The 23,734-nt window shown below is 42.9% G+C and overlaps 1 protein-coding gene across 9 annotated transcripts in view; it reads left to right on the forward strand.

The window, feature by feature from the left end:
* The window catches only part of immp2l (inner mitochondrial membrane peptidase subunit 2), a 662,809-nt gene that overhangs the window by 30,470 nt on the left and 608,605 nt on the right, over positions 1-23,734 (forward strand). For all 9 annotated transcript variants that reach the window (XR_013580208.1, XR_013580209.1, XM_078568097.1 and 6 more), the window contains exon 3: positions 20,455-20,558. Coding sequence is in view for 7 of the 9 variants with exons in the window: in XM_078568097.1 (XP_078424223.1) it covers positions 20,455-20,558 (104 nt within the window). In the remaining 2 variants the exon portion in view is untranslated. The remainder of the gene's footprint in view (positions 1-20,454; positions 20,559-23,734) is intronic.

Below are 23,734 nucleotides of genomic sequence, written 5' to 3' on the forward strand. Positions count from 1 at the left end.
GAGTGAAGGCGTGTGGTGGGGGGGAGTGCAAGAGATTGAGTGATTGTGTGTCGGGGGAGTGCGTGATACTGAGTGACTGTGTGGAGGGTTGAGTGCGAGAGACCGAGTGACTGTGTGTGTCGAGGGAGTGTGATAAACTGAGTTACTGTGTGTGGGGCGGGGGAGTGCGGGAGACTGAGTGGGGGGGAGTGCAAGAGAATAAGTGACTGCGTGAGGGGGAGAGAGCGAGAGACTGAGTGACCGTGTGTGGGGGGAAGTGCGAGAGACTGAGTGACTGTGTGTGGTGTGGGGGGTGGTTGTGTGAGTCTGCCTTGCGCCCAGTTTCCGGTTTCTCTCTCACTCTCGCTAACACACACCAACATTTTTTTTTTTGGAAAAATATACTTTATTCATAAAATATCTTCACATTCCAAACCATTTCAAAAACAACATTACAAGGGTACAATCCAGGTTAAACTTTTACAAAATGTATCACCAGGTGCATCAGTACAAACAATATTACAATCATTTACAGCCTTTCATTTTGATCTGTACAGCCCGAGGGGCTCTAAACAGTTCCCAGTCTCTCGGTGCGCTGTGGTAGAAAGGTCTTAGACAGCGACCCTTCCCCATTGCACCTTTGCGGCAGCTGCCCCAAGCTTTAGTGCGTCCCTCAGCACGTAGTCCTGAACTTTGGATTGTGCCAGTCCGCAACAATCGGTCGGGGACAACTCTTTGTGCTGGAAGACCAACAAGTTTCGGGCAGACCAAAGCGCGTCTTTCACCGAGTTGATGATCCTCCAGCTGCAGTTGATGTTTGTCTCGGTGTGTGTCCCTGGGAACAGCCCGTAGAGCACAGAGTCCTGTGTCATAGGACTGCTCGGGATGAACCTCGACAGCAACCACTGCATCTCTCTCCAGACTTTCTTTGCAAAGGCACAATCCACAAGGAGGTGAACAACGGTCTCTTCCCCACCACAGCCACCTCGAGGGCAACGTGCAGAGGGGGTGAGCCTCCTGGCGTGTAGGAAGGATCTGACGGGGAGGGCCTTTCTCACCACCAGCCAAGCTACGTCTTGGTGCTTGTTGGAAAGTTCTGGCGATGAGGCATTCTGCCAAATGACTTTGACAGTCTGCTCGGGGAACCATCCCACAGGGTCCACCCTCTCCTTTTCCCTCAGGGCCTCTAGGACGTTACGTGCTGACCACTGCCTGATGGACTTGTGGTCAAAGGTGTTTTTCTGCATAAATTTTTCCACCAGGGACAGGTGGTACGGCACGGTCCAACTACTTGGAGCGTTCCGCGGCAGCGTGGCCAGACCCATCCTTCGCAACACCGGGGACAGGTAGAACCTCAGCACGTAGTGACACTTGGTGTTTGCGTACTGAGGGTCTACGCACCGCTTGATGCAGCCACACACAAAGGTGGCCATCAGTATGAGGGCGATGTTGGGCACGTTTTTTCCCCCTTTATCTAGAGGCTTGTACATCGCGTCCCTGCGGACACGATCCATTTTCGACCTCCAGATAAAGCGGAAGATGGCTCGAGTGATCGCCATCGCGCAGGAGTCTGGAATGGGCCAGACCTGCGCCACGTACAGCAACAGCGAGAGTACCTCACACCTGATGACCAGGTTCTTACCCGCAATGGAGAGGGAGCGTCGCTCCCACATGCCCAGTTTCCTTTTCACCATAGCCACTCGCTCCTTCCAGTTTCTAACGCATGCCCCGGTCCCTCCGAACCATATCCCCAGCACCTTCAGGCCGTCAGCCCTGACAGTGAAGGGGACAAAGGATCGGTCAGCCCAGTTCCCAAAGAACATGGCCTCGCTCTTCCCACGATTTACCTTGGCTCCCGAGGCCAGTTCGAACTGGTCGCAGATGTGCATCAGTCTGCGCACCGACAGCGGATCCGAGCAGAAGACGGCGACGTCGTCCATGTACAGGGAGGCTTTTACCTGAGTGCCTCCACTGCCTGGGATCGTCACTCCTCTTATGCCCGGATCCTTCCTGATGGACTCGGCAAAGGGTTCTATGCAACACACGAAAAGGACAGGCGAGAGAGGACAGCCCTGCCTGACTCCAGATTTAATCGGAAAGCTATCTGTTTCCCACCCATTGATTGAGACTGCGCTACTGATGTTAGTGTAGAGCAGTTGGATCCAATTTCGAATTCCCTCCCCAAACCCCATTTTGGAGAGCACATCCCCCATGTAGGTGTGCGATATTCTGTCAAAGGCCTTCTCCTGATCCAAGCTGATGAGGCAGGTATCCACACCCCTGTCCTGTACATAGGCAATCGTATCCCTGAGCAGCGCCAGGCTGTCAGAGATCTTCCTGCCTGGCACAGAGCAGGTCTGGTCAGGGTGAATCACCAATTCCAGAGCGGATTTGACCCGATTGGCGATGACCTTGGACAGAATCTTATAGTCCACATTCAACAGTGAAATGGGTCGCCAATTTCTAATTTCCTCCCTTTCCCCCTTGTGCTTGTAGATGAGGGTGATGATGCCTTTCCTCATGGATTCTGACATACTACCGGCCAGGAGCATACTCTCGTACACTCCTAGCAGGTCTGGGCCGATCAAGTCCCACAGAGCCCAATACAACTCCGCCGGCAAGCCGTCGCTTCCGGGAGTTTTACTCTTCTCCAAGGACTCAAGGGCCTTAGTCAGTTCATCAGGAGTTAGCGGTTTGTCCAGGCTCTCCCGCGTACTGTGGTCTAAGACCTCCGTGATAGAGGACAGGAAGGACTGGGAGGCCGTGCTGTCCGTGGGCTTCACGTCATACAATCCGGCATAAAAGGATTTGCTGATCCTCAGAATGTCGGACTGTGATGACTTTACTGAGCCGTCTTCTTCCTTCAGGCTGCTGATCACAGAGCGCTCTCTGTGTACCTTTTGGAAGAAGAAACGTGAGCACGTCTCATCCTGCTCCACGGAGCGGACTCTGGAACGGAAGATGATCTTGGAGGCCTCCGAGGCAAAGTGCGAGGCTTGCTGGCCCTTCACCTCTTGGAGCTCCTCCTTGACATCGACCCCCATCGACTGCAGCCGGAGCAGATTCTGCATCTTTTTCTGGAGTCGGGACATTTCCCTCTGTTCCTTTCTAGCTTTCTGGGTGCCTTTGAGGATGAAAAACCTCTTGATGCTTCCCTTGATCGCTTCCCACCAGTGTGTCAGGGACTCAAAGAGGGGTTTCACGGTTCTCCAACCTTTGTAATCCCTCTTGAGCTCCTCAATGTTCTCTGGGGTCAGCAGTTGCACATTTAGCTTCCATGCCCCCCTGCCCACCCTCAGGTCCTTCTCCAAGTGGCAGTCCGCCAGTAGGAGGCAGTGGTCAGAGAAGAACACCGGCTTGACGTCGGTGGATCTGACTGTGAATGCACGGGACACAAACAGGAAGTCTATCCTGGAACGAATGGACCCGTCTGGCCGCGACCAGGTGTATCTACGCTGCGCTCCGTCTGCAGGGTTGCTGAAGACGTCGTGCAGCTTGGCATCCTTAACTGTTTCCATCAGGGATCTGGACGTAGCGTCCAATCTGCTGCCGGCCCTGCCGGATCGTCCAGCCGCATTGATGATGCAGTTGAAGTCACCGCCCAGAATGACCGGCCTGGAGGTCGCCAGCAGCAGTGGGAGCTGCTGAAAAACCTCCAGCCGCTCAGCCCCTTGTGCCGGGCCATACACGTTAATTAACCGGAGTGGAGCGTTCTTGTACATTACGTCTGCTACGAGGAGTCGCCCGCCCACCACCTCCTTGACCTCGGAGACGGTGAAGTTGCCTCCCCGCAGCAGAATACCCAGGCCGGAGGAACGAGAGTCGTTTCCGCCCGACCAGATCGATGGCCCATGGGACCACCATCGTGACCATTGCCTGTAGGAGCTGAGGTGCGGTATCGCACACTCCTGCAGAAACAACAGGTCAGCTTTGACCTTGGCTAGGTAGTCCAAGGTCGCAACACATCGCGTAGTAGATTTAATGCTACGCACATTTATGGATACAATCTTTAAACCCATTTTAAAGCATTTATTCTCCTACCAAACCCACTGTCTCTGAGAGTCCCAGACCTTTAGTCTGCTCCTTCATACCCGTAGTGAGCTCAAATTTCTTCACTTTGGATGGGCTGAGGTAGATCTCCTTGGCCGTGTTCTGCTCCAGTGGCATCTGGAGGTTCACGTAGAGAGCGGGTTTTGAGATGACCTTTGCTGGAGAAGCTTCTCCAAAACTCACCCCCTCTGGGGTGTTGCTGTTCCCGGCTTCCTGGAGCTGGGGTGCGATGATTGCCTCACTGCTCCCAGATTCCAGGGGCTGTGGTGCACTGGCCTCCTCAGGTTGCAGGCAAAGTTGGGGTGCGCTGGTCTCCTTGTTGTCTCCAATTTTCTGGAGCTCGGGTGTCTCGTCCTCCAACGCCCTGGAGCTTTGCCGCCTCTTCTGTCGGTGCCGCCCTGGCACTTCATCATCCGAAGAGCTGCTGCCCTTGTCATCCGTGTCGGATGGGAGACGCCTCTTGCCGCTTCTCTGGGAAATGCCTTTGCTTCTTCTTCACTCCTTCTTACTTTTCTTGTTCTTCACCGTCCGCCACTCCCCCTGCTGCTTTTCCACTGCTGCCTCCTCCTCCATTGATTCGCTGTCCTGAGGACTGGGAGGTTCAGGGGGTAGTGCTGTTGATTGGCTCTCTGTTGCCTCAATCTCTTTCTCCACCTTGTCTCTCTCTGTGTCCTCCTTTGTCCCGTTGAGCTCCCTGGGGGCCTTGGTGGTTGGAGTGACACGAAACATTTCTTCTGCTTCCCCCTGGTCGGCTTTGGCTGCCTGTGCGTAAGTACGGCAGCGTTTGGGGCAGGTCCTGTAGAGGTGACCTGCCTCGCCACACAGGTTGCAGCACTTGGCCTGTTTGCAGTCTTTTGTCTGGTGCCCTTCCTGTTTGCAGATCTTGCAGAGGGAGGCGCTGCAGTTGGCCGCCACATGACTAGCCTTGCCGCATGAGCGACAATGCTTGGGTTGCCCAGCGTAGACCAGGTAGCCACGGTTTCCCCCGATAGCGAAACTGGAAGGAGGGTGGAAAATGGCTCCCTTACCATCGGTCTTTAGCGTGACCTTAAACAGGTGTTTGCCTGTCCAGATCCCCAAGTCGTCTCGAATCTCGGTGCCGCTCCCCACCTTATCGAAGTACCTGGTGAGGAAGGTGACCACGTCGGCGACAGGGACGAAGGGGTTGTACACATGCACCATCAGCACACGTTCCCGTTGCAACGGCAGAGAAAAGTGCGGCTCCGCCGTAAGGATCTTCATCTCCGGCAGGTCTCTCTTCTCCTCGAACACCCTCAGGAGCCGGACGCAGTCTGCCACCCGCTTGAACGTCACGTCAAAATAACCACCTTTGCGGGAGTCATGCAGGGTGAAGATCTCCGGAGCTTGGAAGCCGCACGCCTTCAACAGGATCCTCCTGGTGAAGAAGCCCCGATCCATAGGTGATCCTCCTTCGCTGTGGTTCACCGTGACTCGGACGGTGATAGGTAACCCACGGTATGGATTTCGATTGCGATTGGTTATAGCCCTTCCATCCCGACCTTGCCTTGGCAGGACCATGGTGTCGCCCCTGCAACACTTGATCTTAGCCAAAATATACACACACACCTACTCACAGTGGATGAGGGTGAGTGAGTGAGCACCCTGAGACTGGGAGTGAGCTGGACACACACTCTGACCCACTCACACTCTGGTCATTTTTATTAATTGCTCTTTTCTAACTTAACAATTTATTGCAATGACATTGCTGTACTTTTGCTCAGCAATTGTTTCTTTCCTTAAAACCTCAATTTTTCTTTGAAATTCACTTCATTGTTGTGCCAAACCTTCGTTTTTCGAAATTTGCTCATTGGGCCCTTGAGTGAGAAAAATATGCAAATTTGGCCCCCTGAGTGAATAGGCTGGATAAGCTTGCTGTGCAGTGACCCAATTTCTGGGAAGTTCCCATGTGGATTATACTGACAGACCTGTCCTGAGAGAACATGAAATGTCGCACCTAAAGAGGTGTTAAGGCTCACTTCAAACAGAGACACCTGAAAGGAAGGCATGGACAATGCAAAAGGCTGGACTTCAATCTCCTGTGATTGTGAAAACAATGGAAACTGTTTCCCCAGCCAACTACATTTCATCAGACATCAAAAAACCCATCTCCTGTTGATCTATATCTCAGAATGTGTCAAAAATTTTAATATGAAAGTGAAACAGACTGTGGATACACAACATGCCTATTCCTCTCTCCTGGGAAAATGGGTTAAAACTGGCTGAAGATCAGTGTTTTGGCAAAGGCAAAAGCAAGAAGAATAACAGCAGGCCATCTCTCTCTCTCTCTCTCTCTCTCTTGCTGGAGGCAAGTGTGTTTAGCAGAAATAGACAACAAGCAGGAAGAAACAGGACAGCCTCCTCAGCCACCCCTGCAGACACAAGCAGGTCATCTGGGGACAAGCCAACAAGTGTCTCCAACAGACTACAAAACCAACAAGGACAGCTCTAAAGTTCTACCAGAATCATCTAACTTAGCGGCCGCAACGTACCACCAACTACATCTCACGGACAAGCCAAGGACGTAATCGTATATTCTTTTTAACTTTTATTTGGACTCCTAACTTTCTTATTTCTGGGTGTGTGGGTCTGTTCATGCGTGCTTGCGTTGTGTCTTTCATTACATACCCTCAGAATTTAGAGACTAATAAGCTTACTCTTTCTTTGATTTAAGAAAACCTGGTTGATTGACCCCTTATTAGAAAGTCAATACATTTGGATTCCGTAAAGGTATCCACGGGCAAAGAATTTTAAACAAACCTTTATTGTGACCAACTGAGTGGGTTAAATAAAGAAGGAGGCCAGCTCATTCCTCCTCACTCAGTCGTAACAGGATGCAGAAGTAGAAAGTGGGGTGAAGCCATGGGTGGATATGTAAACAAGGACGGGACTATTATTGACATTAAAATTGAAACACTGCCAGACTGAGAGTCAATGTAGGTCACCGAGCACAGTGGGTGAAAGGGGCTTGATCCAAGTTAGGATACAGGTAGCAGAGTTTTGGATTAGCTCATGTTTACAGTATGTACAAGGTGGAAGGCTGGCCAGGGGAGCATTGGAATGGTCAAGCCTGGAATTAACAAAGGCATGGAGGTATGTTTCAGCAGCCGATGATCTAAGGCAAATGTGAAAATGGAAGATGTTACACAAATGGAAATGGGTGTTCTTGGTAACGGAGAGGATGTGGGGTCAGAAGCTCAGGGTCAAACTCTTCTCTCAATTTCATTTGAATTATTTGAACAGTTGCAGGTCTCATCTTGAAGTAGATTTTCATAACCTTCAAAACTGCAGCTGCACTATATGGATTGCTCCAGTTACTTTTTCCAAGTGGTTTCCCAGCATAAAAGCTGCCGACATGATCTTTGTGTATAGCTCGCCACATATTATGTGAAGATGATATTGCTTTTGAATTTGAAGGTTTGCTCCTCATGGTTTTGAAATCTAGTAAATCTTCGTGCAAGATTTGTAACCCTTGTTGAGAGAGATTTCTTGCAATTTTTCATTTAACGAACTGAAAAGCTTTGAAAGATGCACTGGACTATTTTCATCCAGTTGTCGAGGCTGTATTGTTTGTGCAAAATTAAGATAGTTCATCAATTTCTGCTGACTTGTGCTATAACTGATCAGGAATATATAATAGCCTTTTAGGAAGGTATTAAAGTATATAGCATCAAATGACAGGTCCGATATTACCAATGTGCATTCTGCCTGAGGTGCAAATAATGGTAGATTGTGAGCAAAAATAGTCTGAAAGTATTTACTGTGATTCATCTTTTGTGTACTGCATACTCTTGACAACTTTTAAAATAATACGTGTTGGCACGTGCACAAAGCTTCAAAAATTTAAGACATTTTATGTGAGGTTTTATGGTGATAAAATATCTGAGATAATATTTAGTCCATTTGTAGCAACATGAATTGGAATAAAACATACAATGTACATTCCAGAATAAAATGCATTCTTAAGATATAGAATTGTGAAAAGTCATAAGAAGGCTTGTTACAATTCAGAGACTTGTCAATAGGTCATGTGGTCATTTGGATTATACCAAGCACGGGACAGTTCTCGGTCCCCAAATTTTAAGTGTCCACTTAATCCATTTAGAAATGAAAGATGCTTAAACTCCTGTGACTTCACACATAATCCCATTCACGCCAAATAAATACAATGTGGATTAGTTAGATATAAATTTTGTTCCAAGTAAGGAAGAAAGACTTCAGTCACAATCAGAGTGACAAAATGAATGGATTACCAATTTCTTGGTCATCACCTCCTGTTCTGCACCACCTGCCTCTTTTTTTGTATTTTGCTTAAAAAACTGCTAAAACTTTAAACCCATAAAGTACCTTAATGTATATATTTGTGGAAACATACCTTTTTTTCTTAATTGTTACAGGCCAGCTGCAGTAATTTTAAAGATAACTTACTGGATTATGACTTCATAAAGAGTTCAGCTGTAGTGAAATAACTCAAAGTCAAAAATTATTCAGTAGTTTGCATTATTAGCTTGCATGAAGAAATAATAACTTTATATCCCTAACCATTGCTTTGATTAGAAGATGCAATTATAGGTTTATCTTTTTATCTCTCCACTGATCTGTGCTTTCGTAGTTTGAATGTTGAATAGTATATATTTCTGTGCAGTTTGAAAAGCAAATGAATGCCAAAGTGATTTACCAGAAAACAATTTGCAATGCCAGCAAATGACTTTGATCTCTTCTGCACCTTAAAATAATAAGATATTGATGAGAGGAATAACTCAAACAGCACAAATTCCTTCGTGTATAGCTAACACATGATCACATGGGCAGAAGAATTGTTGATGTTTCCTCAACCGGTCCTGATGTGACCCTGCAGTTTGATTTGTAATTAAATCCACCTGGATGTGTTTTTAATTCTTTACACACGTTACAATCCAATTTCACACTCAGGTGGCTATTAAAACCGCCACCTAACAACACACAAGTTTCATTCTTCCTACCTTGCTGTTTTTGCACTGAATTGTGACTGTCATTCATTAATATTTTACCTATCCTGCAGCTTTAACACCCTGGCAACTTGCCTTCATGGAGGTAGTCGAAAGAGCTTTGCGGTTAGCAGAGCATTTCATTGTGGTTGCACCTACAGTCATAGCACTCTTGCTCATTACCAGCATTCCATGCTGTTCTCCCATTTTTCATGCTATTGAGAATCCTTCATAAAGTCTTAATTTCTGACTTACATTGGATCACTTTTTAAATTGAATTCATCAATCTTTATGTTTATACATTAGAACTTAGCTCTTTAAAATTGCATCATCGTTTTGTTTGATTAGGATTGTGGAAAGGTTCACTGTTTCCTAGAAAGAAGTTTTGATAATCTTAGCTAGATACTGTTTTCTTATCTGTACCCATTGTATCTAATAGCTCTATCCTCATACTCTTTTTATTTCTACTCTTCTATGAAAGTTGAAGCAAAGTATTTATTTTGTCCTTTCACTGTTTCTTCATTCTCATGAGATGTTTTCATCTCCCATTAGTTATATCTTTAATTATTCTATTACTTTGTATGTACTTATTGTGTCATTTACTTTTTCCCTGTCTTTCTCCACACCCTATCAATTATTTTTGTGTCTTCCTCTCTTTTATATTTAATTTTATTTTTGTTTTTAGGCCTGGATTTGACACATGTCTCTTTTTAGTTCACAGTTTGATTTCACTTTCTTTACTCTCACAGAATCTTTAGCTATTGCTATACTCCTTTCCCTTGTGGGAATCAGTCTAGCCTGTACCCTAAATTGACCATTTAATCATTTCTAATTATTTGCTGTTTTACCTACTAATTATTTTTTCCAATTGGTCTGGACTATTTTATGTCTCATTGAAGTGGTCACTGTTTCCTCTTCTTTTTAATTTTTATATCAAACTTAATTTTGGTCTTTGTTTCCTAAATGTTTCGCTGCCCTTGCATATCAACTACTTATCCCACTTCATTCCCTAGACCTTGATCTACGCATTGTTCCTTTCCTTGTTGAATTAAAACAAATTGACTGAGAAAGTAGTCCTGGACACTTTCAAGAACCCCTCTCCCTTGCCCCCTCAACCTTCACCTCATCCAAAGACACGCTGTTGTTGCACATGCACACTGACAGCACCCAGCTCTACCTCACTATCACCTCCTCCCACTGCTAAATGATCAGACTGCTCATTTGATATCCAATTCTGGATGAGCAGAAATTTCATCCAATTAAATATTGGGAATACTGAAGCCATTGTTTTTGGTCCCCGCTCCAAATTCTGTTCCCTAGCTACCAATTCCAAACCTCTCCATGGCAACAGTGTAAGATTAAGCCAGTCTGCTCGCAGCCTTGGTGTCATCTTTGATCCTATGATGAGTTTCTGAACTCGTATTTGTGCCATCACTAAGACAACCTATTTCCACTGCCATAACATTGCCCTTTCTCAGCTCATCTGCTGCTGAAACCCTCATTTTGCCTTTGTTAGCTAGTCCTGTTTTATTTTTCTCAGTTACTCTATGTATCTCACCCTATATGTCTTTTCCACTGTAACAGCTGTTAAGGAGTGTTTAGAAATTAGAAAAATGTAATCTTTTAAATAACCCTTGAGTAGCTAATAATTGACTCAGCGACACAAGCAGAAGAGAAATATGGAACTGGTGACTGAGAAGGTTTATTGTATTACTAAGCTTACATTATTATGGTAAGTGGTGGTGAAGAGAAGCATTAATTCAATTTAAAAATTAATCAAGAAAATAATTAATTAATTAGTTCATTAAAACACTAAGGATGGCAGGGCAGGTGATGTGTTGCATCTGTAATATGTGGTAGCCTGTGGATACCAGTGTGATCCATAGCAACCATGTTTCACCTCAGAGTCAATGAGCCAGAGGCTGAACTACAGACACTGCAATGCATCGGGGGGCAGAAACATTGCTTGGACACTTAAATCCAGAAGGTAGTCATACCCCTTAGGATAGGATCTGCTGATTTGGTCAGTGGCCAGGAACAGCAGGGGTGTTAGGAAGGTATGGGGATTGAGAAGGCAAAAGTGGAGGAGTTTTAGTCCTTGCAATTATCCAATAGGTTTGAGGTTCTTTCAGCTTGTATGGATGAGAGCAGGGGTTGCACGGTGGGTGAACAAACTGACCATGGTACAGGAAGCCATTCAAGTGGGGTGAGTAAAAAGGAATGTAGTCATAGTAGAGGACAGTGTAATCGGGGGATAGACACAGTTCTCTTAGCTGAGAGCAGAAATCTAGGAGGCTGCCCAGTGCCAAAGTTAGGGACATCTGCTCAGGGTTGGGGAGGAGCTTGCAGTGGTCCACTTCCAGTTGTCATCATCCAGGTAGGCACCAAAGACATAGGTAGGACAAGGAAAGAGGTTCTGATGAGAGAGTATGAGTCATGAAGAATGCACCAGGGGACAGGTAACTGATAACCTTGAATCTAAAATTGATGGAATAATACCTAACTTCCTATCCCTTGCATGATTCCAATACGTAGGTGATACTTTTACTATAGTTGAATCTACAGCTGCATGTAAGAACTTCCTTGCACGCCTTAATGGGCTCCATTTTGCATGCAAATTCACTTTGAAATGGAACAATCAAATGAACTCCCTTTCCTCGATGTGCTAGATGAGAAACCTACCAATGGATTCTCTACTGCTATTTACCGGAAGCCTATCTTCACTGGTCAATATATGCATTGGGATTCCTACAGTTTCACGTACTATAAGATTGGCCTTATCAGCAACCTCATAAATAGGATCTGAGCCATTTGCTCACTGTGCAAGCTTGATGCTAAAATAGGGTGTCAAAGCCATCCTGCGGGATAATGGCTAGCCTGATCAGATCATTGCTTGCTGTTTATTGCACAAACTCATGAGTGGGCTTAAGGCCGCCACTTTTGGCCCTGAAAAGTGTCCAGTCTACCTCAGATTACCCTGGAAAGGTAAGTTGTCTCAAAAATTGCGCAACAGGTGAAGCTAGCCGTTTCACGTTGTTACTATGCAGTAGCAGCACAGTGGTATTCTCCACTAACAAGATGCTGCCGTCAAACCAAAAAGACGTTCTGCCTATCACACAAATTAGTAATTTGGTATATGGATTTCAGTGTGGTGTGATGTCAGGTATGTATGCCGCACGTCCCAATGACTGGCAGATCGTATCAAGTAGTATGTCCCTTCAGCTGTTCACAACAGGCAAGGTACAAACCATACCCAACCAGCCCGTGCTTGCAAAACTCAAGACATAGTGTCCAACATTAGATGTGAATCTACGATTGGGCAACACTTACCAAACAATCCAGATTTTGCTAAGAATTACACTGAAAACCAATTTAAGATTATCAGTCGGGCTCATTTACGCATGTTAGAAGCTACATATATTTATACACAGGGCCCTGACAGAAGAAGCATGTCTATGCATTGTACCTTTTTCAACTAAACAGAAGTTTGGGGGGAAGCCATGCCCTGGTTCACCCCCATGACAATGCCTTGACCAACCAGAGTCGACCTGCCTGGTTTGAATTTGATCAAAAGATTGGCGGTTAACTGTTGTCTGCTGCATTCTTCAAGGCAATCAGTGTCCACTTGCCAACCAAGCAGCAATCTCTTCTCATGCAATATAAATTGTTGTTTCCTTTACTATTGGTATTCTTGTAAACTGTCTTGATGAGTGCAAGATGAAAAGTTTCAACAGCATGTCTCTTTTTTTCAGCAATTCTCAAATTCTGTATTACCAGAGCCCTGGATTATTTCCTGAGCCAAGAGCTAATTGGTGTAGGATAAATAAGATTAGGGAGTTGAATATGTGACTCAAAGATTGGGCGGGAAGAATGGGTTTCGATTCATAGGGCACTAGCACCAGTACTGGGGTAAATTGGAGCTGTACTGTTGGTGGGGTTAATTATGTTAATTAGGGATGACAGTGCAATAGTGAGAGATGACCTTAGTTCTAAAGATCAAGATGGTGAATCAGTTTGGATAGAGATAAATAAGCAAAGGTAAGATGTCTCTTGTGGATGTAGTTTATAGGCCCTCTAACAATAGCTGCACCATGGGATGAGGTACTCAGGAAGAAATAATTGGGGCTTGTAAGAAAGGTACAGCAATAATCATGGGTGATTTAAATCTACATATAGATTGGACGAATCAGATTAGCAAAGGTGGCCTTGAAGATGTGTTCATAGTGTTTTTGGGACAGTTTCTTGGAGCAGCACATTCTGGAGCCAACTAAACAGCAGGCTATTCTAGACCTGGTAATGTGCAGTGAGACAGGATTAATTAATGATCTTAGAGTAAAGGAGCCTCTAGGTTCATGATTGAATTTCACATTCTGTTTGAAGTAGAGAAGAGTTGGTCTAAAACCAGTGTTTTAAATTTAAATAGAGGTATTTACAAGGTTATGAAGACAGCTGGCTAAAGTGAACTGTGAAGTTAGGTTAAGGGGTGGGTCAGCAGCGGCAGACATTTAAGGAGATAATCACTCAGCAAAGATACATTGCAGTGAGAATGATATACTGTAGCAGAAGGAGGCACCATCCATGACTAACTAAGGAAGTTAAGGATAGCATTCAATTGAAAGATAAAGCTTACAAAAATGCAAAGGTTGCTGCTGTCAGAACATTAGATGGTTTTAAAAACCAGCAAAGAATGACTAAGAAAATTAGGAGGGAGAAATTTGAATATGAGAGAAAGCTAGATCTAAACATAAAAACAGATCGTAAGAGCTTCTAAAATTAATTAAAAAGGAAAACAGTGATTAAAGGGAGATTTGTCCTCTAGAAGTGAGTCTGGGGAATTAATAATGGGAAATAGGGAAATGGCAGAAGCGTTTAACAGATATTTTGTGTCTGTCTTCCCTTTGGAAGACGCAAGTAACAGTTTTATCAGTTTCTTAACCAGGATTTTCCATTTATCTGTAGTTTAAACTTTAAATTAAAACTAAAACTTGTATTCAAAAATATATGAATTATCGACTCAGATACTCACAACAGAACAAACTTAGATTAAAACCTAAGTGCTGCAATTTCGGAGGTGCTTTCTTTCCGATGAGACATTAAATTGAGTACCCGTCTGCACTCTCAGGTAAATGTAAACAATCCCATGGTTTGTTTCAAAGAGCTGGGAGGTTTCCCCAGTGTCATGACCAATATGTATCCCTGAATCAACTTTATCTGGTTGTTATCACATTGCTGTTTGTAGGACTTGCTGTGCACAAATTGGCTCCTGTATGTCCTGCTTTATGACTGTGACTAAACTTGAAAAATTACTTAAATAAGATGTTGGAAGTACTCAGCAGGTCTGGCAGCATTTGTGGAGAGAGAAACAGAGTTAATGTTTCAGATCTGTGACATTTCACTGGAACTAGGAAATGTAAAAGGTTTTGGTGAAAGACGGAAGGGTGGGAAAATGATCAAAAGGGAAGTTCTGTGATAGTGTGAAGGGCAGGGAAGATTCAATGGCAAAAGGTTTCATGGTGCAGCGCCAAAGGCAGTGAAAATGGTACAGATAAAGAAACAAAATATATGTCTGGAGAAGGTGTGAATGACAGGATCCTGAATAGCTGCAGTTCAAAAGAAAAGGAAATAAGAGAGAGGAAAAAGCAAACCAGCAAAGAACAATGAAACAAAATGAGGGCGGAGGTTATGATCTAAATTTCTCGAACTCTGTGTTGAGCCCAGAAGGCTGTCAAGTGCCCAGTTGAAAGATGAGGAGCTATTCCTTGAGCTTGCATTGAGTGTCATTGGAACACTGCAACAGACCAAGAAGAGAAAGGTTAGAGTGAGATCAAGATGGGGAATTAAACTGACAGGTGACTGGAAGCTTGTGGTCATGTGTGCGGACTGTTTGGAGGTGCTCCACAAAGCGACCACCCATTATGAGTTTGGCCCTCCAATCTAAAGAAGACCACACCGTGAACTGCAAATATGGTGTGTGAAGAAACATGATTTTTAATAGTTCTTTGGAGAGCTTTAAAGATACAGAAACCATTCTCTGTATATGGTTAGACTGATTATTGTGCTGTACATTAACAGTCTATTCAGTATAATAGACCTCAAAGTGTCTCATACTGACTTGAAACGTGTTGTGAAACATAGGAGGAAGAGGTTGACTGCTAACATTGACTAAATGCTTGTACAAAGAGATAGGTTTTAAGGATCCTCTTAAGGGAGGAGAAAGAGGCAGAGCAGTATATGGAGGAAATACCAGAGTTTAGGGTCGAGGCAGCTGAAGACATTGCCACCAATGATGGCTGAACGAAATTGGGGGTTTGCAAAAGGTCAGAGTCGAAGGAGCACAGAGATCTTGTAAGATTATTGTGCTGGAAGAGGTTTCAGAGATAGGAAGGGAAGAGGCCCTGGGAGTGGTTTGAAAACAAAGATGTGAATTTTTAAATTGAGGCACAGAGATGATATGGGAATGAAACTTGGTGAGAGAATACGGGCTACAGAATGTAGGGTGGAGGATGGGAGGCTTGTCAGAACAGCATTGGGATAGTTAGGTACAGAGGTATGGATGAAGGCTTCAATAGTAGATTAACTGAGGCAGTAGTGGAGTTGGAGGTGGAAATTGGCAGTCTTGGCGAAGGAGTTAATATGTTGAAGGAAGCTCATCTTGGAGTCAAATACAACACCATAGTTACGAATAGCCTGACTAAGCCTTAAACAGTTACTGGAGATAGGAGTGGAGTTTGTGATTGGGCCTGAAGATAATAGCTTTGGTTTTCCCAATATTTAATTGGAAGAAATTCCTGTTCGTCCAGTATTGAATATCGGACAAGCAGTGTGACAAATCAGAGACAGTGGAGCAGTTGAGAGATAGTAGTGTGGAAGAGCTGGGTGTCGTCAGCGTACCTACAGAACCTGACATGTTTTTGGATGATGTCGCCTAGAAGCTGCACATAGGTGAGAAATAGGAGGGGGCCAAGAGTAGATTCTTGGTGGACCCCAGTGTTTCTGTCAGGTTGACTATTTTAGTACTTCATTTTCTGCTGCCAGCATCATTGCAGTTCATTCACTCTTAGGTTTTGCTTACATTTTCACTGTTGTATTGTTTAAATTCATAGCTTACTTGTTTTATATTTTTCCTTTAATTTATTGTATTAGGTTTGTGTTACTGCAATTTTGCCCTGAATGATAGTATCAGTCCCAGTGTGCCATAGGTTAATTACAGTAGAGCCTCATAAGCACATCTAATTGCACTAGTTTAATATTGCAATCTTTCATATTGTGAATCCTGTTTTTTTTAAAGGTGCTATAAGTTCTACAAAGCAGTGTTGAGTTTGGGGTAGTTTTATATTAAGTATTTGTAAGGCAAAGAAAGAACTTTAATCTGTATAGCACCTTTCATGTTCACAGGCATTCCAAAGTGCTTCATAGCATAGAAGTGCTTTTGAATTGTAGTTTGTTATTATGTAGGTTAGCAAGAAACCAAAGGGTGGAATTGTCCCCTTCCGTTTGCGGCAGGCGTTATAGCGGGCAGCTACGGAAAATATCGGGTGATCGCAAAATTCGGTTTCATGTCATTTGTGATCTGCTCCACCTGCCAATGGTGGGCCACGTTTCCCACTGCTGCACATTGGGAACCTAATTTCAATACTGTGGTATCTCATTATAAGCCCAGCTCGCCGGAATTATCCCCCACGCTGGATCATCACACTGACTTGTTTCACAACTGTACATAAGCGACATGCACCTGGCGAGCTGCACTTTGCTTGGGACTTCGAGGTTTGTTTACCTACCTTGCTTCGGGCAGCACTCACGGTCATTAGCGCTAGGCATTGAAGGCAGCACCACATTGCTTTTAGGAGGGCTCACGGGCAGGTTGCTACCTACCAGACTAGCCCGGGAGGCAGGGAGGGTGGTTTTTCAATGGCTGCAGAGCCAGAGCTTGCTTGGGGAAGGGGGAGAAATGGCCTCAGGCAAGAGAAGAAATTGAAGGGTGAGGGCTGTACTGGGGAAAGGGGGTATCCCAGGAGGTGTGTAGGGCACATATTGTTCTGTGCAAGTGGCCTCAAGATGGTGAGGGCTGAGGAGGCAACCTCCACAGAAGATGAGGCCAGATGGAGATGTGAGGATGTGTGTGAGAGAGAGTTATTGGTGATATCCCTTGAGCTGGCAGTGAGTGAGATACCATTGAATGTGTGAGTTTAGAGTGATGAGATAGTTGCCTTACCCTGGTGGCACAGATGAGATCATTCTGCCACTTTCTGCACTGGATGGCCAACCGCTTCTGTGCAACATTGGCACTGACCACCACTGCCACCACCTCCCAAGCTGGAGTGGTGAGATTGCTGGACCTCCTGCGGCCAGAGCGGGGGTGCAGGACATCACAGCGGGCCTCCAAAAAGCATTCCAGTGACGGTCACTGAATTCTTCTTGGCTTTCAGGGCCACGTCTTCACTGGAACGGGCCTGGGCTGCAAGCATTGAGAACTGTGTGCGCTGCTGCAGTTTACATATGGCATCTGGAGTGAGGAAACGGTGAGGTAATGGCGTGGCGGGCAATTCAGAGGCCGCCCGCCAGTGTTACAGCGTGGTTTTTGTGGCTGCATAATTAATGAGGCAGGAAGCGGATGATACGGTGTGAAAACCTGCCATTGCGGCCAGCATAAAACGTCATTTTCATACCCACCACTCCACTTAGTGCAACTCTGGGACAATTCCACCCAAAGAGTCCAGATAAATGGTCATTTTCAGGTTGGCAAACTGTACCTTGTGGGGTGCCACAGGGATCAGTGCTGGAACCTCAACTATTTACAATGCATTTTAATGACTTGAATTTGCCAAATTTGCTAATGCTACAAAGATAGGCGGGAAAGCAAGTTGTGAGGAGAATACAAAAAACCTGCAAAGGGATATAGATAGGTTAAGTGAGTGGGCAAAAAATTGGCAGATGGCGTATAAAGTGGGAAATTGTGCAGTTTTTGGGAGGAAGAATAGAGAAGCAAAATATTATTTAAATGGAAAAGGACTACACAAATTCTGCAGTACAGAGGGACCTGGGTGTCCCCATATGTGAATCTCAAAAGGTTATCATGCAGGCACAGCACATAATTAGGGAGGGAAATGGACTGTTGGCCTTTATGGCAAGGGGAATGGAGTATAAAAGTAGGGAAGTCTTGCTACCACTGTACAGAGCACTGGTGAGACTGTACCTGGAGTATTGCATATAATTTTGGCTTCCTTACTTAAAGAGGGAAGTACTTGCATTGGAGGCAGCTCAGAGAAGCTTCACTAGGTTGATTCCTTGAATGAAGTGTTTGCCTTATGAGGAAAGGTTGAGCAGTTTGGGCCTATACTAGTTGATGGCCATGAGGAGAAATTTCTTTTTTCAGAGAGTTGTTAATCTTTGGAATTCTCTACCCCGAGAGCAGTGGAGGCTAGGTTATTGAATATATTCAAGGCTGAATTAGACAGATTTTTGAACTGCAAGAGAGCTGAGGCTGTGATCAGATCAACCATGATCTTATTGAATGGCAAGCAGGCTCGAGGGGCCAAATGGCTTTTTCCTGTTTCTTATGTTCTTAAATACAGCAGCGAATTTATTCTTAGCAAGGCCCCGCAAACAGTAATGAGATAAATGCCTGATAATCTATTTCAGGCAATGTTGAATAAGCAGCAAATGTCGACAGTATAGCACTTTCTTAGTACTGCACTGAAGTGTCAGCCTAGATTATCTGCTCAAGGTTCTGTAGTGGAGCTTGAGCTCCTGATTTTACTTCACTGCAAGAGTGGTCCAATTGGAGTCAAGGCTATCTGATAGAATCATGATTAACCCATTTCTGAATGTTTCTAATTACCGTAGATAAAAACTTCTAAAACTGAGAACTCAAGAGAATGGACAAGAACTCTGGATAGTTTTTAAAAATATTCTCCAGTCCTGTTATGGAATATTTTTTGAATTATGATCTATGTTAAAGCAGGCAATTATGCAAATAATGGCAATTGGCTACCTACTGTGACTCTACAAAGCAGGTTACTCGAGTTTTAAACAATAACATTTTGGAGTTATATAACATTTTGGAGTTATATAACAAGGAATTGAATTTAATGTACTGTGTACAAAATCATCGTGAAGCTGTTTTACTGCTATCCCAAATTAATACGTCTGGTTATATTATACAAAACTAAGACATAAAAAAAATAAAATTATCTTGAAAAGTTTTGCATGATTATGCAAATATCCACATAATATTGTTGTTATGATCCCCATTGAGACCAATAACTTTTAAAAAGAAACTTGAATTCCCAGTGACCAACTTAAAGAAATTGCACAAGTTTTCAAATTTTAAGACTTTTACCGTAACAAACAAACTAAGAGCAACATTGACTAAACATTATTTTGAAAACAAATTATACCCGTTTAACATTTTAAATACTAAAAATCTCCCCCCACAGTTCTACTTTACTCTTTCCCTTAAGTAGACATTTCATTCCCCAGGAACCAATCCAAAGTAATTCTTAGCTCCTTTTTTCTTTCCCAGCTTCTAATCCCTGAACTGACTTTCATGGTGTGGACTACCCTTAAGATCTCTCCCTTCAATCAAAGCTTGCAAACCTTTTAGCTTCATGTACACCCTCATGAACCTGGTCTCTTCAATCCGAGCAAGTGCTCCCATCTGCATTCTTGTGTGGTGATCCATAGACACTTGCTGCCTCCATCTATCCTCTCTCTCTTTCTCTGTTGGATTCTTGAAGACTAACCGCTGTTTGTGAGGTTCAGTGATATTCTTTAGGAAAGCCTGTAGCCTAGTCCTACAATGGCATTCCACAGAATCTTCCCACCTCAAAACCCATCCCATGGCAACATGAATCACATGGGCCTTGTATCCAGGTCGAGATGCTAATTAGCTATCCTCTAGATCCCCCAACTCCATTCTATCTTGGGATTCAATAGAAAGTTTGAAGTATAACTGCTAATAAAACCTGACATTGCTAACACCTCCCTGGGACTTGAGCCTAACGGTCTATTCACCTGGTATGAATGTCTTGCACCTTCTGCCCAGTAAAACAACCTGGGCATTCCTTTAATCTTTAACAACCAAGCCACCTTTTCAGAGCATGACCCCCTTCATTCTTCCACTTTACCCTCAATTAAAGAGAAAGTCTCAAAACTTAACAATCTTACAAATTTCATTTTTGTAACATTATTCAATATTCCTGTGCTCCTTTTTAAGCAAGCTTGAGACATAGGAAATAATTCATTACCTATTTATCCATATGCTAGCAGCTCAGTAAATCTTTGCACTTACAAATATGACATTTTTTCTTCAGGGGTGACCTTAAAAATTAAAATTAATACATTTCCTACTTTGTGATAATTTTGCATTTATTATTTATTGTGTAATATGTACAGAAGTTACATTTTCCATTTTTGATATTTCTATCTTTTGATTTCTTAGCCATCATTAAACCCTCCAGGAAGAACTACGTGTGATATAGTGCTTTTAAATCGATGGAGTGTGAGGAACTATGAAGTGCAGCGTGGAGATATTGTATCTCTGGTGTAAGTAACATATCTAGTCAGTTTCAGTGAAATGTATATTTTTATGAACCACTTGCCAGCTTTAAAAGTGTGCATTAGTTGCAAAACTCCTGCAGCGTTTGCTTAAAAAGTTCTCCTTCGAGTATAATCTTGTGACTGGCATTGAAGTTTTTAATTAATGAATTCTTTAAAAGCACCATACTGTTAAGTATTTTTGATTTGGTTGTGATTGGTTAATTTTTGTTTGCTGGACTTGGTCTGTTCCTTGTGATTCATTACAACATGTCATCCAGTTACGAAAATGATAGATTGCAGAAAGCAGTACATAAATCTATGCTAAGCTTTGTACTAACAGTTTCTGTGTACTCAGTAGATTTTTTTGGCCATGTGGCATTTTGTGAATGGAACAACCATGAAACAGAAATGAAAGTGCACTGAATTAATATTCTTTTTAAAATCACCTGATTTACTTTCCTCTTGTGGTGTCTCACTTCTGAGAATGCAACAAAACATGATGCAAACTTCTCCATGACCTCATATGCAAAACACTGGATGAGTATATACTGCCAGTTTTAACTCTCCTAATAATGTAAATATAAGATCAAAAATAACTGGAAAAAGCCTTTAATTGTGGACTTAAGTGACAGATAACCCTCAAAGTGAATACTAAATTAGATTTTTTTTTTGAAATTGTGACAGTGTAGTAAAATCAAATTTTGTCACATTGGTTTGTAATGAGAGTTTTTGCTACATAAATTGGGTTGACAAAAGGCCAAGTTTTGTACTGGACAGATAAATACTGGGCTTTTCTTTTAACTTTAAACTTCACTGGAATGCTTGAGTAAGTGCGCTCGTGGAATAACACTGAAAATCAAATTGAATTATATAATGTGATTAAATTGAGCTGCTTAAGAATGTGTTATTCTAGTGGTGAGGAAAACTGAATTAACTTTTCAAAAACTTACTTATTAATTTTCTTTGTCAATTTACTCCCTTCCTCTTATTTCCTAAAAACATAGACTCCATGCAGGGTTTCTATCAAACACATTGGGCTGCCTACTTACTATTATGATCCCATGGATACTGTTAATACTGAAAGAGAAATTCGAAATTCCTGTTATTTACTGATAGCATGAAGCTACAAGATTCTACATTTATTTTACTATACGAGAATCAATTACAGCAAATACCTCTAAATGTCTTAGGTAATAACTTAGACTGTACATCGAAAAGCGTAATACAACACAAGCACTTATACTTTAAATTAAAATCTTCAGCTGAATCTTCCCTTTTTGATTATGACTCCACCCCCCACACCCCCAGAATGTCTTTAACTACTTATCAGTTTCTTGAAGGTAATCCACTTTCTTGGGATCCACTCTAAACATTTCCACAACTGCCTTATAAGGTCAGGGCCTTTTTAGGTCAAACCTGAGCTTCACTTGCAATTCCTGCGCAACGACTTAGACAGAAAATTAGAAACACCCCTGGTTTCTAAAAGCTCAAACTTCCTCGTCCACAGCTCATCTATAGCTCTATTCAAATCATTGTCCTCTGCCTTCTCCAAGCTGAACTGCTTTTCACTATGAGTGTTACTGTAGATTTCTTCCTCTGGCTCCAAGCTAGGAAAATCTTCCAGCTCCTTTTCCCCTCATGGACTCTGCCTCCAAACTGAGCATAAGCCTCCACCTATGTTCCGTGTGATGAATGATAAAATTAGTATTTTCTCTGCTTAAGGTGCAGACCTGGCTAACATTTATCTCTTATGCTCCCTTAATTCTCAATCTGTCTCCAAGCTGAATGACTTGTTTTTGTGAACAAAAACACACAGGTAAATCCATGCAACCTTTCTCCATTGCAATGTGGCATACCTGAGATGTTCCAAACTGAAATTTACATTAATTAACTTTTAGCTTCAAAACTAAATCTTTTGACCCTGAGGTCTTATCAACTAATTTATGTCTCTAGTGGAGTTAATGGCTCTTTTTCCAGACTTGCTGGTTCCATCAATAAGCTCTCTTGTTTACAAAGGTGTGTTTAGCTTCTTTGTTTTGGGAACTGCATAAGTACTTAAAATTCTTTTTTGAAATATCTATAGACTTCCTGTTCCCACCAAGCTCAGAGATGGGTCATCAATTGTTTAAGTTTTCTCACTTCCAACCCGAACTTTATTAACTAAACACAGATTACCCTTTGAACTGTCATTACCCCAGATCTGTTTAGCAGTTTTTTAACCACATATTTCAATTTATCTACATTTAAAATTCAATTTCTAAACTGTAGGTTATTTTCTAAAACATATGAAGCATGAAATCAGGTTTTTGAAACATTATGTTAAGGGCATTGGATACATGCAAATTTTCATTGTAATTTAAAACTGACCTATATTTGTGAAAATTGTGCAGAATTTTCACTTTGTGGCCCATTCTTTGTATTAATGACTGTTGAGTTTTTGCTGCTCTAAGCAGCAAAGGTGATGCCAAATCAGTATCTTCAAATATGGTTGTTGAGTTCCTGATGCCACAACCACTTAAGTGATCCTGAATCAGTCAATGAATAAATTAGGTGAACCACTGTGAACTAGTGTTCAGGAGAAGGCTGACGTGTAGGGATATTGTTCGTAGTGCTAAGGAGTGAAGTTGATTTATATGTTTTGGCTGATACAAAAATTAAACATGCCAGTATGTTAATTCAAATAAAACTTCTCCCGTCTATTTAATTAGACAGTACTTGACTGACTGAGTTTAATTTTCTCCTCACAAAGAATTGACCTGATCTGTTGCTTTCTATGCTGCACTCTTAATTGAGATACAGAGTCAAAACCTGAAAACCATTTATTTGCTGAGCAGCCAGTGTGCTCGTGATTTGAATTTAGCAATTACTAAGCAGACAATTTGTATTCAGAAAAATAGAATTTAAAGCATATAATTTTTTTCTTTCTGCCTTAGTTTCATTTTGCTGTCCATAAAGTACACTTCTTCCTTGGTGCATCTTTGTTTACTGACATGAAATTTATAGTCTCAAGATATACTGAAGTTGTTCTGTTCTTGATGGATGAAAAATAGTTGTGCTGATGTTTCTATGTCTAAGCAACTCCTGTGTGCCCAATTGCTTTGGTTCAAAACATTGTTGTGTGTTCAAGCCCCAGTTGCAGCATAATCTGGGCTCACCTGCAATGCTGTACTGAGGGAAACCTG

The sequence above is a fragment of the Cetorhinus maximus genome, chromosome 22 (genome assembly GCF_964194155.1).
Source record: "Cetorhinus maximus chromosome 22, sCetMax3.hap1.1, whole genome shotgun sequence".
NCBI classification, from domain to species: Eukaryota; Metazoa; Chordata; class Chondrichthyes; order Lamniformes; family Cetorhinidae; genus Cetorhinus; species Cetorhinus maximus.